At 43.7% G+C, this 13691-nt stretch overlaps 1 protein-coding gene across 2 annotated transcripts in view; it reads right to left on the bottom strand.

Moving 5' to 3' along the window:
- Adamtsl1 (ADAMTS like 1) overlaps window positions 1–13691 on the bottom strand; it is a 365598-nt gene that overhangs the window by 34596 nt on the left and 317311 nt on the right. For both annotated transcript variants that reach the window (XM_021200231.2, XM_029540103.1), the window contains 2 exons: window positions 7556–7735; window positions 4696–4830 (listed from right to left, as the gene is read on the bottom strand). In XM_021200231.2, the coding sequence (XP_021055890.1) occupies window positions 4696–4830; window positions 7556–7735 (315 nt within the window). The remainder of the gene's footprint in view (window positions 1–4695; window positions 4831–7555; window positions 7736–13691) is intronic.

The following is a 13691-nucleotide window of genomic DNA, read 5'->3' as shown; positions in this document are numbered from 1 at the left end:
GCAGACTATAATATATCCATACACAGAGTGTTAGGCAGTGAAAGGAGACCGTGCTCTAATGACAAAGGTGGTAGCATAGATGAGGCTAAATGGTGTGATAATGAAGAAGTCCTAGCTGACAAGAAGAGGGTAAGCAGGATCGGATGAGGGAAGTGTGTGTGTGTGTGTGTGTGTGTGTAAAACTCCTTAAATAAAAAAGATTCATAAAAGAAGGTCCAATCCCCAATGGTGTTGTTCCCTTTATGTAACACTGTGCACAGCAAGATTGCCTACTCTGATAGAGAGCAGATGAATCCGTGGTGGTTCCCTGAGGTGGAGGAGTGGGGGAGAGAAGGTTCCGAGGGGTGATTGTGAAGGGCTGGAAGGAAAAAGAGATCAAGCCAGGAAGACGCACAACAAACAAAACCAAAGGTGTAGGAGGCAACCTTGGAAGTGCTGTATGCTCAGTCTGTTTGCTGTAGGAGCAATTTCCATTTTAGATTATGTGTGATTTGTTTCACGTCGATTATCGAATGGTTAAGCATGCATAAATATATGTCCTATAAATCAATAAAAAGGATAACTGTCATAAATGAACAGATGACACTAATGAGCAATTCCGAAATGAAATTAGGAGACTGAAAAATTTATTTAAATTGCAAAAGGAGTAAATATAAGGATGTACTTATAAATAATGTTTCTTATATCTTATGGCATTGTGCACTACAATTACAGTGATAAATGTATAACCTATGTAGATAACACTTTTGAGACATGGGACCTCTCATTCAGTTCTCATGGGTATATAAGAGGGATACACTTTAGTTGGGGGAAAGTTAGATAATACTTAGTAAGATCCCAAACAGTATGAAGACTTGACACAATAAGTCTGCCATTAGGAATTGATCCCAAGTAAACAGGGGTCACATGAAGACAGAAAAAAAAAAGTCATTATGCTTATTTTTTAAAATAGTGAAAAGACTACAGAGACCACAAAAATCCATCAGAGTATTGACTGAGTAAGACAGTATTCTCTGTCAAGGAAGCCATGAAAAACGAAATTATAAAAAAGTTTTAGAGACATAGATATCTGTTGGATATCACTAAGTGATAAAATCCTTAAAGCCAGTGTGCAGCACATAGTTAACTTTAGGTAAAATATATAAAGGATTTACACTGATGTTTAAGGTATTTGCACTCATACCTCAGGGTTGAATCATTAGATATTTTTTCCTTTTCTTTTTTTAAAATTCGATTTTTACTTGTTATACAATGGAGATATATTGCTATGATAATTATAACTCCAGTTAAAGTCATTTAAGAAAAATCTACAATTCTACCCTATAAATGAATACTATTGTCCCTGGTGGTCCTTCCAAAAACATTGTATTCAAAGTTACAAGAAGGTTTAGATACCCTGGGGCGGTCTGCAATGCTTCTGCTCTGAGGATGGAGACTGTGGGGCCCTGAGTTAGAGCTGGACCAGAGGTGGTAGTGCCACATCATGGGGCTGACTCTTCCTTCTAGAGAAGCCGGCGTACTCTTGAGCCTCCTGCAGAAAGGATTACTATCACCAGATTCCAAAGAAGTGATGCTTGTGTCGCTCGGGACAATGGATCAGGTAGGCTGGACCCTCTCTCTGTACAGCAGAATTCAGTGGGCATTTTCTACTAAGAGACTTGGTCCTAATTTTCTATGTTACACTCATGGAAAGTGAGGCCTTAAAGAGCAGACTCAAGCACTACCCCATCAGCCGCAGCTGTGGCTTGAAGGGGGATCAATGCCAATATGCCATCTAGCTAAGACAACAGTCTATTTCTGGAAATAGACTCACTCACCCCCCTGGAATCTCAACACTCAAGTCTCAGCGAATAAGAGCTAGCTCTGAGAGATGGCTTTTAAGACTCCAGTTCTCCCTTTCCTTTAATGAAAGAGGAGAACCACAGCCCAGGAACCACTGCTCCCGTGCCTCAGAACCATGTGTACCACGGTGCATAATTAGATTACAGGCAGTTAGCCCCAAGCACCAAGAAATACTTGAGCCTAACCACTTGCTGGCTCCATCAGGGCTGGCAAATGGTTTTCACCCACGAAATCAAGTGGCTCAGGCACGGATATTAATGAATCCAAGGTAGTACCTGTCCTGAGTGATAGAAGATACAGATTTCCATCTTGGTTTAGAATATGTTACCCTTAGAATAAGATTGATCATTCAGACTGCTAGATAGATTGTCTTGAGTATTTCTTTTACTACATCATCCTCTTGTAAAGAAAAGCTAAGAGCTGAGCAGACGGCTCAGTGGCCACTTCTCTTGCAAAAGATCTGAGTTTGAATCTCAGCATCCATGTCTGGTGAATTACAACTGCCTATACTTCCAATTCTAAGGGATCTGACTGCACTCACATGCGCGTACATGTGTGCGTACACACACACACACACACACACACACACACACACACACAAAACCACACACATAATACAAAAGTTAAAAATCTCTAATTATTCATCTTAGCATTTTAAAAAACTGCACCTGCTTTTTCTACAGTCCAGAATTCAAGTTGTTCCTCAATTTGATGCTCTTTACTGTTTTAATTTCTTAAGAACTCAGTGTGAAACTGCCTTACTGGTCCATTTCTTACAACCGAGGGCCCAGCCAGAGGACCAGGGGTGGGGACCTGTCACACTGGTAGCTAACTGGTGAACTAATCTGGATGGGCAGGAGAAGCTCAAGGAGGACAGAGGGCATCAGAGTTGTTGAGGTGAACTCCGGCTGAGCCTTGCTAATCTTGATTCTAGTCTAGCTGCCTATCATCAGGCTCAAAGCAAAGGTATTGCACAGTTATTTCTAGAATGATCCCTGACAAATATTTTGCACAGTTCATCTCAGGATCCATGGCATCACTTTCTTTTCTTTTTTTTTTCCTAGTCCTGACTGTCCATTTCTCCCGCATTCTGCCTATCTGAATGCTACTCATGCATTTTCATAGCATCATGGAGGCGCTGGTTTGTGAAAACCCAGTTTTCAGAGACCTGATATTTGACACAATTTCCTAACTCTAATTTATCTCCATAGTTGCACACAGAGCTCCCTTAGGTCTCCAGTGCTGGGGCACGCTGATTTTTGTCCTGGCGGTTACACCCAGGGACTTTATGAACACTGGCTCACTGTCTCCTTCAAATGGAGCAGTCTGGAATATTAAGGTGTTTTAACTGTTAGATTTAAATACCAGTCTAAGGTAACAAAGCATCATAAACCAGCAATGGAATGCAGCAGCAAGCACAATAAATCCTTATTGCCCATGGCTAAAATGAGACAAAAATATTATTTCAGAATAAGGGAGAAAGAAATTAGAGCTATCATAGAAAGGTATGAGTCCACAACCTTTCCTGCTTGTGGAATGGTACCTGAGTGACCCAAAAGAGTCATTCAGCTTGAAGATTAGTAACTGCTATGACCTTTGTTAGTTACTGGGCTCTAACTAACAGGATAATGAGATGTCTAAAACAAAGATGTTTAAGATGTCCATACTTAATTTGGAGTAGGCTTATCATTGGTAAGCCAAGGAACTGACATTTGAAGCTTGCGTGACTACTGATCTATAGGCTATGGGAAAACATAATGCCAAGTTCTTCATGTAGTAGCAAACAGAAGAGGGCCACTTTATGATTCGACGGATGTTTTACCTTTACCAAGACCAGAAGAGAAAAGACGGATGTGTTCCCATCTGCTGAAAGATATAAAGGCTCTCCTCTAATTTCAGACAATGATGGAAATTGAAATTGAAGGATATCTTTGTCTTCTAACTGTAAACCCACTGAAGCTCTTGGCCACTCAGAAAAGTAATTAATTGCCAGTGTGACTGGTAAAACTTTGGGTGGGAGAACAGAAGAACTTTAAATTTGAGTCAAGAAAATAATTATATCTACTGTTATCTCATTCAAGGTACACGTAGTGTGAATAATGTCTCCATTTTCATGGTCTTAAAAAAAGCCATTAAAAGGTTTGGTTTTTCTCTCTAACCAGTATAAATCTTAGGGTCACAGCATAATTAAATGAAAGACATACAGACTTCCCATACATTCTCTGTTCTCTTATATGCACACTCTGTCTTTCCCATGATTCCAGAGTGGGCAGCTCAGAGCTCAGATGCAAGCAAAAGACTTTGCTACTCTGGATACCAGTTGTGTAGGCAATAGCTTGCTCCCCAGTGTTTGATGGCAGGGAAGTTTTGCCCTGGGAACTCTATCTGGGTTGGCTATAGACTCTGTAGAGTGAGAGATGGCCTAGACAGAATTTCTGGCCTCTGGACTGCAAGCACTATAGCCTTGCCCTTAAAAGCTGATTCTAGTTGTTTCAGAGCAAGAGGTTAGAGGGCTCATGGTGGGGAGGAGACACAGAAAGGGTTGTTCATTGCTACCCGTTTCTCAGAGTTCAGTGAGTGCCCCTGAAGGAGAGGGTCTGGGACATGGCATCAGCCCAAGAGGGGCCATATTGGAATTCAGACAAACCGTAGAGCCCAGACTGAGAGCCGCACTCACCTCATGTGGAAAGTCAGCCAAGTTTCCACTGGTGAGTCTGGATTCTGTAGGCAATTTAGTGATTTCCTGTTGGCCACCCCCCACTGCTGCCTCCCTCCCACCTGCAGGCAGTCACCCATCCATAAATCCTGTCCAGCCCTGGATTTTTGCCCAATGTTTCAGAGGGTTGGACTCACCAAGGAGAGCGGAATTCCCAGGATCCAGGACCAGCTGTGTTCCCAGAGGGGACATAAGCACCGAAGGAAGGTTCGGTCCAGTGGCTAAGAGCAAGGCCCTGATGTCTTCCAACTGTGTGGGGACTTGGGGGGGATCTGGGAGAAGACAGATGGTGAGTCAGGAGGATAGCACATATATGCTATGTTCAGGCCAAGAGAGGACAGGCATACACCCCTGTGTGTGTGTATCACCAGCATTGCCGCAATGGATGTGCAACCTCATTTTTCCTATAGAAAAGGTGTACCTATGAAGGTGAGGTTCAAGCTTAATATTTGATGCCTGAAATAACAAGGTCTGTAATAAGAACCAGGCCTGTGAATCTCAGGAGTTCTCACTTTATACTGCTTTAAAGCACACCACCACTGGGCCTTTCTAACAATGTAGATAAATTGAAACATGTTACAAAGATGGGATTTTTTTTAAAGGACAATTTTAGCATTTACTATATGCCAAGTTGTGAGATAAATAGTTTTAACCATTTTTTTTAACTTAACTCATAATATCTTTAGGAATGAGGCAATTTGTAACTGTCCCCACAGATAGAATACTATCCAAGAATTTATTTAAAAGGATTTGTACAAGAACCCTTTTCAGTGAGAGACAATTTAGTTGTGAGGTTGATTTGCTCTGTGGTCTAATTCTTATGGCTAAGCAGGTCAAGCACACAAAAAAGGGCACAAAAATGTTACTGTGGGATGCCACGGAAAATATTCCAAGGAGTCAGGGCTGGATTTGGACAGGCCCCTACCAAGTGCCTGGCATTTTGTTAGCACGTGTTAGCCATGCACATAAATAAGTGTTGATGGTGTCTACTTCAGGAACATTTTTGTCTTTGTGGCTTTGCCAAAGACCATCACAGAGAGAGCACGATGGTGAACTGTGAATCATATATCTACATAAGAAACAGAGCATTCAACCCTTTTTATAGGGAAAAATGTGCACTTAGAAATTCACATTTTGAACTTTGGCTGTGCCATTGCACTTAGGCGGGTACACATTCTACTGGGCCTTAGCTGCTTCATTATAAACATCTTTTTCAGGAAACAGCCATCGTCAAAGTGTCTTTAGTCCTCTTCTCCTCCATTATTTATTTATTAAAAGCAAAAAGGGAGGGCTAGTTTTGTCTAGGAAATAATCTATTTTTCTTGGATCAAACGTCAGCCTCTGCTTTTGTCCCTACAGCTTCTATGGCAATTCTTTGCATGTATGTGTGCGCCTATTCTATCTTCCCATTCTTCAGGGGCAGGTTCCCCTTCCCCCTAAAACCTATGTGAGTCCACATACGGTAACACAGACGTGTGTCCACTGGCTACATGAATGGATGAGAACCAATGCCTCACCCTTCCATGTTGAGCTTTCAGACTAGGAGTTAAGTCACGGGACTTGATATGAAATTTCATTTTGACAAACAGGATTTCCCCTCTAAGAACTAAGCCATATTATCACTGATTAAAAAAAAGAAATACTTTCATACTGACATTTGTTAACTACACTAAGACTCCTAATAAAGAAAAGCCCATCAAAGCATTGGAACAGAGACTGTCTTCCTCCAGGAGGTTTGATTATAATGGAGAAGGCATCACGCTCATCCACTGTATTCAGGGTCATACTCTATTTGGAACGCAGGAAGAACTGGCTCGGAGAAAATACTTCATTGCTGGTGCCACAGTAGTGCTCCAAAGTGCCTGTCCATCTCTGCTATCAGAGATGACAAGGAAGAGTCATCTTTACTGGGGAGAAAAACCCTACCAGAGAGCAAAATCACTCAGTATGACCGCAGAGTAACAGCTCAGTTGATGAAACCTGGTAGAAAACAGATGACATCCTTCTATTCTCTGAGCCAATTTTCTGTGGTTTCTTATGAAGTCTGGAGGTTTCTACAGCCACCAATGAGGTGAAACTGCAGCTGGGCCCTTGGATTCTGAGTGGGCGTGGGTGAGGGTACGTCATCAGCGGTAGGTGTGAAAATCCAAGTGTAAGTACACAGTATGTTGACGTATACATGCATGGATGTCATTATTGTTTCTCACATTTTGCACCCTCCTCTTAGAAAGAAAGCTCTCTCTGTGTGAGAGAGTCAGGATATGGGCTCTAATTATTCCACTAGTTTTAAAGGGTAAGAGCCCCCCTAGAAGCTTCTGTTCAGTGTCACCACCCCTCCCACACCTGATTCAGTGAAAAAGAAACAGAAGGCGGGCAAAGCAGGCTATAGCTTGCAAGATGGCCAAACTCTGTCCTAGGGAACACATCACGGTGGCCGCTGGCCAGGGACCGTTCTTACTAGGAAATGGTTATTTTACACAAGGACCTGTGACAGACTTTATAATAAGGAGTTTGTATGCTTGGGACATGCATGCAAAGATTGTATGCAGACTATCTAGAAATGGATGAGAAAAGTTTAACATACATGACATTTTTTTTTAAATCCATGTTTCTCATTTGCTCTTCAAAGAAAAGCCTAGCATAGGAATTAAAATATATATATATTTCTTCTGCCAGCTCCAATTGATGACCCTAGTAGGATGGGAAATCCTCAATTGTCATATTTCCCATAGAGAACGGCATCTAAGATTTAACAAGGTGAATAACTCATCCAGTGCCATAAAGGATAAGTAACAAGAGGTGGAACCAGGCCTTACACTCAGCTTTAGCTGGATCCACACTCTTTTTCTGTTGGAAGCACTGACTGCAGGATGAATGGATAAAGGGTCCCTGCCTCTATTTTAAGGTCTGGATTCAATAAGGGATAAGGGAGGTAGAGGGTTGGTCAGTCACCCCCCACATGGTCATCCGAGGGTGTGACTTTAAGAAGCTTTTTACCTAGAATCAGGAGCTGTGTGCTCTCTGTCTGTTCTCCGTGTAGATTGGCTGCCCTGCAGGAATACAGGCCTTGATCAGAGAAGGACACGTCTGTGAGCAGCAAGGAGCCCTCGTGCAGGTGGTGGGAGGAGCCCAATTTGCTTTTATTTCTGAACCAAGTGACTTCAGCTTCAGGTACACCTAGAGAGACAAAAATAGGCTTATCCGACAAATGTTCAGGTGAATCCAGGACATTTAGAGGCTCTGGCAGCCCAGCCTGCTCTGCAGGAAGCATCTGCCTGGGCGTCTTCTAACGTACTTCAGCCAAACCAAACATCACCTTGGACTTCTCACTGTCTCTGGAGCTTTGGCTTTTTGAGACTTCTAGAGGTAAGGCAGGAAAGGGTAGGCCAGTTAACCGGGAAGGAAACGGTGGCAGCTGGTAAAGGGCACTGGCCAAGTTACAAGGATGTTCAACTTCTTCGGAGAAATCACCATAAAGCAGAAAACCTTAATGTGTATACTTCATAAAAATGAAGATCCTATAACTGAGTGAGATAAACATAGTGCTCAGTAAAAAAAAAAAATCCAGATATAGCACTATATCCCACCTGATCTCATGTTTGTAAGTGATATACAAAAACTGGTATTTTACTCTCATGAAGTCTCCCCAACATGGCTGCTTAACAGGACGGGAGTAAGAACCACACCGATAAGATCTGCTAACTCGGAAAGCAGAATTTCATGGGGCCTCAACCCTAGACAAAGAACTACAGGTAACTAGGGAATGCCGAGAGCAGGGGAAACAGTTTTCCCAGGGAAGACCGCCAAACTGCTATGCGATACCAACGAGGCAGCCTAGAAGTCATATTCATACAAGTAACATCGTACAGATGAAAGGAGCAGGCTATCTTATGGAGGGCTTTAATTTGAGAGAGAGTAGCAGGGTGGGGGAAGGTGGGAGAGGTTCATGGGGAGGATTGGAGAGAGGACAGGGAAGGGGAAGTTATGAAATTATAGTTTTATTGAAAAACAAAACAAAACAAAACAGAAAACCAAGCAGCATTAGTTGATGTTAACCGGCAGGAGGATGAGCGGGTCCTTTGAGGAGTGGAATGAACACAAACAGCTATGACACAGAGAGGGAGACAGAGGCTGGGTCTTTGGCACTGCCAGTTCTTGACCTGGAAATGGTCAGTTGTGGCATCTTTTTGATACATATGCTTATTTTTTATATAGGCGTTATATTAAAAATAAAGCCAAAAGACATAAAACATCAAAATCCATGCTTGAGCCAGACAAATGGCAGCTGCTAGGAAACATGCTTCTATTTTTCAAGCTGCCATGGCTTCAGTAAAAAAAAAAAAAAAAAAAAAAAAGATTATGTGCGTGCATGTTCATCTGTGTGTGGGGATAAACATGCGGATGCAGGTATCTACAGAGGGAGGCCAGAGGCATCAACTCTGCTGGAACTTGGGTAACAGGTGGCTGTGAGGGCTCTGGGAACTTAACTCATATCCTCTGTGAGAATAGCATTCACTCTTAACCACGGAGCCATCTTTCCAGCCTTTCTCATTTGAATTTTGTGTCCTCACAAGTCCCACGTCTCCCCAGGCACAGTCTTTTGGTTGACAGAACTTCTAAGAAGTGGGTCTAGGTAGATGGTCTGTGGGAGGAACACCTTTGACGACAGGCCAAGGTATTCCAGACCCCTCTTTCCTCTTTTGCCTCCTGGCCCTGTGGTGTATGGTTTTCCTTTTCTACTCACCTATCTGGTGTTCTGTTATATAACTACTGAGTCCAAGTAACAAGCCAGTTGATAACTGACTGAGGCCTCCAAAACTGTGAGCCAACAGGAACTTTCTCTTTATGAGTTGGTATCTTGGGTGTGTTGTTACAGTGTCAGAAGGGTGAACCAGACAAAGGCTATCTTCTCAAAATAAGAGAACACAAAGTGGTGACATCAGAAGCAGGAGAGAAAATGGACCAAAGGGTAGGCCTCTGCCCTTCCACCATCTATTCTTATATTTTTTGTCTGTGAGCATCAGAGAGACTGTGTATAGTCACGTGATGGGTGCCCACCCTTGGCAACCAGATTCTGTACTCTCGGAACACCCTGGGCTCCCCGGGAGGTTTCCCTGAAGTTGACAGGTAAGCAGTTTACAGATTGTGACAAGCGCTCCTTGGTGGCCTTCTGAAGAGGCTCCACAGAGAACAACAGGCTCTGCAGGAGCTGGAAGACTGAAGGCTTGGAGGGTTGACTCCCAGGCTTCTGGGCAGCAGAAGCCTCATCTCCTTTTACCACCCAGCTGGGTTTGCCCACAGTATTCTGCAGCAAGCATGCAAGTCATGTTTAGAATGTCAAATACTGGAAACTGGGGCCAACGCCAAGAAAAGCCGAAGACCTAGACTTTCAGTCTAAAGATTTCCCAGAGCTGGGGCTATATTTTGTCCCCAGACAATGTAGTGCTGTCCCAAACAGACAAACAGGGTCTCCTGGGGCCCTGACCTCCCCAAGGAGTTACCTGTGCACCTACTATTTGCCTTAACTGCTCAGGAAGAGTAGGTTTAATAGGAGGAAATTCCAACTTTGCTATTGAAGCCTTGTCATCCCAGAAAGAGACATGCAGTGATTCATCTCGATGATAAAGGCCTGACTTCACAAAAGAGGGGCTGCTGGCATCTCCAGACACACCTTGAGAAAAGATGCAGCTGAGAGGCCGAAGAGCTGAGTTTCCATTGCAGCACCACTAGGGAGAGCAAGCACATCATGATGCCATCACCATGCCAGCTAGGCTTTTGAACCCTGAGCTCAAATTTTTACATTAATTTTTTTTTTTTTTGTTATTGAAAAGTCCCTGTAAAGGAGTTGAAGAAAAAAAAAATCTAGTTATTTCTCTCTCAAAAGCAAAGGGGAAAATGGGTTCTTATAAATTATTACTGAGGGTTCTTTCCTCCTGCATCGAATTACTTCCATTTAACACTTAGTTGGGATATCTTCCTTTTGGTGTCCAATGGGAACAAAAGGCTGTTTTTGAGAACAGCAAGGGGGGGGGGGCAAGGGAATCAGATGACATGAGCCTTTTGTTTGATGCAGAGGGAGCACTGCTTAGGTCAACGGAGGAGTGAGCACCCCGATGACTGCCTTGTTGGGACTTGGAGCTTATATTCCTAGAGGCCACAGTAACAGCCCTGTATATGTATACAGACACTTCTGTGGTAGGATGCTGTCAGCCAAGAGATGCAGAGAGAGAACAGATGTATGGCAGGGGAGAGAACAGAGGAAAAGGGAAAGAAGCCAGGGGTCAGAGTGCTCACAGGGCTATTTCTTACTTCTCCAGGAACTGATTGAAAATTTTTTCCTGTTTCCTGTATTATTCCTTGCCTTGTGACCCATAAAGCCAAGCTTCTCAATGAGGGCAAGATTGGGTATACCCTGGGAGGGATATTTCTCTGGTGAATCAGATTAGGCTTCATGGAAGAAACGGAAATGTTCAGGATAGCAAAGGGAAGGGGTTTACAATATTCTTTACAGTACTTCACAATACTTTCAAGGAGAAGAAGCACGGAAACCCTGCTCTGGTCTGTTTAGTAGCAAACGTTCCTCGGAAGAGACCTGCACTGTGAGCTTGGCAATGGGTTATCGCCGTTGCCACAGTTTAGGGATTTCTCATTTAGGGATTTGGGACTGTGGACCTCAGGGCAGAAAAGGATACTATAGAGATATCTGGAGTGATGACCAGCCCTTCCATGACTGGCTTCGACATTGTGAATAAAGAACATGGAATGAAGAAAATAAGCAAGGCACCTGAGACCTAGTGCCCTTCTCTCTTAAGGGATGGATACTATGTTTTAGAGACTCTCATTAGGCCCTAGATGTGCCAACACATACTTGGAAGGGCACCAGCCATACTCGCCTAATCCTGATGTTCAGAATACCTCGACACCAGGAGTGTAATGAGCTGGGCAGAAATAGCCCACTGACATCATTAAAAATAATACTAACTAAGCATTTACTATAAGCCAAACATTACAGAGATGTAAACACTTATTTTCCATAATGATCTCAACAGGCCATGGCCTAATATCAATTCCATTATATAAAGGAGGAAAAATGGGCCTCAGACTAGGAAATCTAGAGACAGCTCAGAGGGTAAAGCGCTTGTGCAGCCTAAGAACTAGATTGGGGGCCGGGCGTGGTGGTGCACGCCTTTAATCCCAGCACTTGGGAGGCAGAGGCAGGCGGATTTCTGGGTTCGAGGCCAGCCTGGTCTACAAAGTGAGTTCCAGGACAGCCAGGGCTATACAGAGAAACCCTGTCTCGAAAAAAACAAAAAAAACAAAAACAAAAAAAAAAACTAGATTGGGATCCCTAAGACTCAAATAAATGACAGGGTGTGTGTGGCAGCCTGTGTGTATTTCTAGAGCTTAGGAAGTGGAGACAGGATCTCCAGAGCAATCTGGCTTAGCTGGTCTTGCAAATTACTGGGCTCCAGGCTTAGGGAGAGACTCCATCTCAATGTATAAAGGCAAGGGAATGACTGAGGGATACACCCAGCATCACACTGTGGCCTCCTAATATAAACCTACACGTGTGCACATGTATACACACATACACATACCACATAAACATGCACATTCAAAAGAAAAAAAAATGCCTATAGTCACTGGAACCTGCAGCTTGTTGATGCTGGGCTAGTCACTAACCTAGCAATCTCAGAGTGGAGATCTATATGAAGACACCTTCAATGTCAGGAACTCCTTTCTCAACAAATATACTTCACAGCCTGTTGTTCTGCTAGACTGTCTCTTTAGAGGACAGCTGATGTGCCTTGCTGCAATTTCTGGTTACCTTTTTTTTTTTTCCCTTCCAGAGCTGAGGACAAACCCAGGGCCTTTGGTTTGCTAGGCAAGTACTCTACCACTGAGCTAAATCCCCAACTTCTTGCTCTGATTTCTAAGCCATTAGATCTTTAACTATGATCATATCTTTGTGTGTGTGTGTGTGTGTGTGTGTGGCCATGGCAGCATCAAAGCTGTTGTTAGGGATGAGGCCTCTAGAAGCTACAAGAGCTAGCTGAGTTAGCTATCTGTTGTTGGAACGTTTCATCATGCTTTAGAAACTCTCCCCTTCATCTAACATGCCAGCACACTCTACATAGAGTGTTGTCTGAGAAATGGCAGAAAACACACTCCGCAGCAAAGCACAGTCTGGAACTATACTGGTGCCCACCAGTCACTTGTCCAGGCTCCATGCCGAACTCCTGGGTACTCTTTGTGTCTACCAAGGGGGTGCAAACTAACCTGTGTCTGCTTTATCCTCCCGTGGCGTTTCTTAACAGCACCACAGTGTTTTCCCTTGGAGGGACCAATAAATGGGTCTAGTCAGAATGGCTGGTAACGGGACCCGATTACAAGGATTAGTGCCTTTAATCTCCGCTGAGCTGCCAGGAAGCGTGATGCTATAATATCCCTTTCTTCTTTAATATCCCAGACAGGATATTCTTGCTAACTGGACCATTTGTTATGCTTGGAGGGCTGCATGTACCATGGCAGCTTGTCAGCGCCTTGAAGTGGGGTGTCTAAAGGTGTACTTTTACACGATATGTTCTTGAAGTTTCTTTCTTTCTTTCTTTCTTTGTGTGTGTGTGTGTGTGTGTGTGTGTGTGTGTGTGTGTGTGTAGTGGGGGCAGTGCTGGGCTTGGTACAAGAAAAGACAATGGATACAGTGATTCAAATATCAGCTTTGGCGACTAGTCTAAGGAACCATGGTGGCCTTGACAAGAGGTTTTCAGTTTTCTTTTCCGATTCCTCCTCAGGAACGGTGGCAGACACTGGTGGTCATTCCCAAAACCTCTTTATTCTTTTTCCTACTGGAGGATAGGTCCCAGTATTTCTCCTAGCTGTAAGTGGCCATGGCCTGAGGTGAGTGAGAAGCATTAAGTGGCTCCTTTGTTGTGGCCCTTGAGAGTTCTCCCAGTTCTCCCTCAGGCTCTTTTCCTTTCTGGTTCATGGGGGTGGGGTGGGGGTGGGGGTGAAGGGAGCAAGGGAGGGAGGAAGGGAGGAAGGGAGGAAGGGAGAAAGGGAGGGAGAGGGGGAGGGAGAGGGAGAGGGAGAGGGAGAGAGAGAGAGAGAGAGAGAGAGAGAGAGAGAGAGA

Source organism: Mus pahari, chromosome 6 (genome assembly GCF_900095145.1).
Source record: "Mus pahari chromosome 6, PAHARI_EIJ_v1.1, whole genome shotgun sequence".
Taxonomy (NCBI): domain Eukaryota; kingdom Metazoa; phylum Chordata; class Mammalia; order Rodentia; family Muridae; genus Mus; species Mus pahari.
Note: the sequence above shows the minus strand (reverse complement) of the source record. Positions and strands in the feature narration are given on the sequence as shown.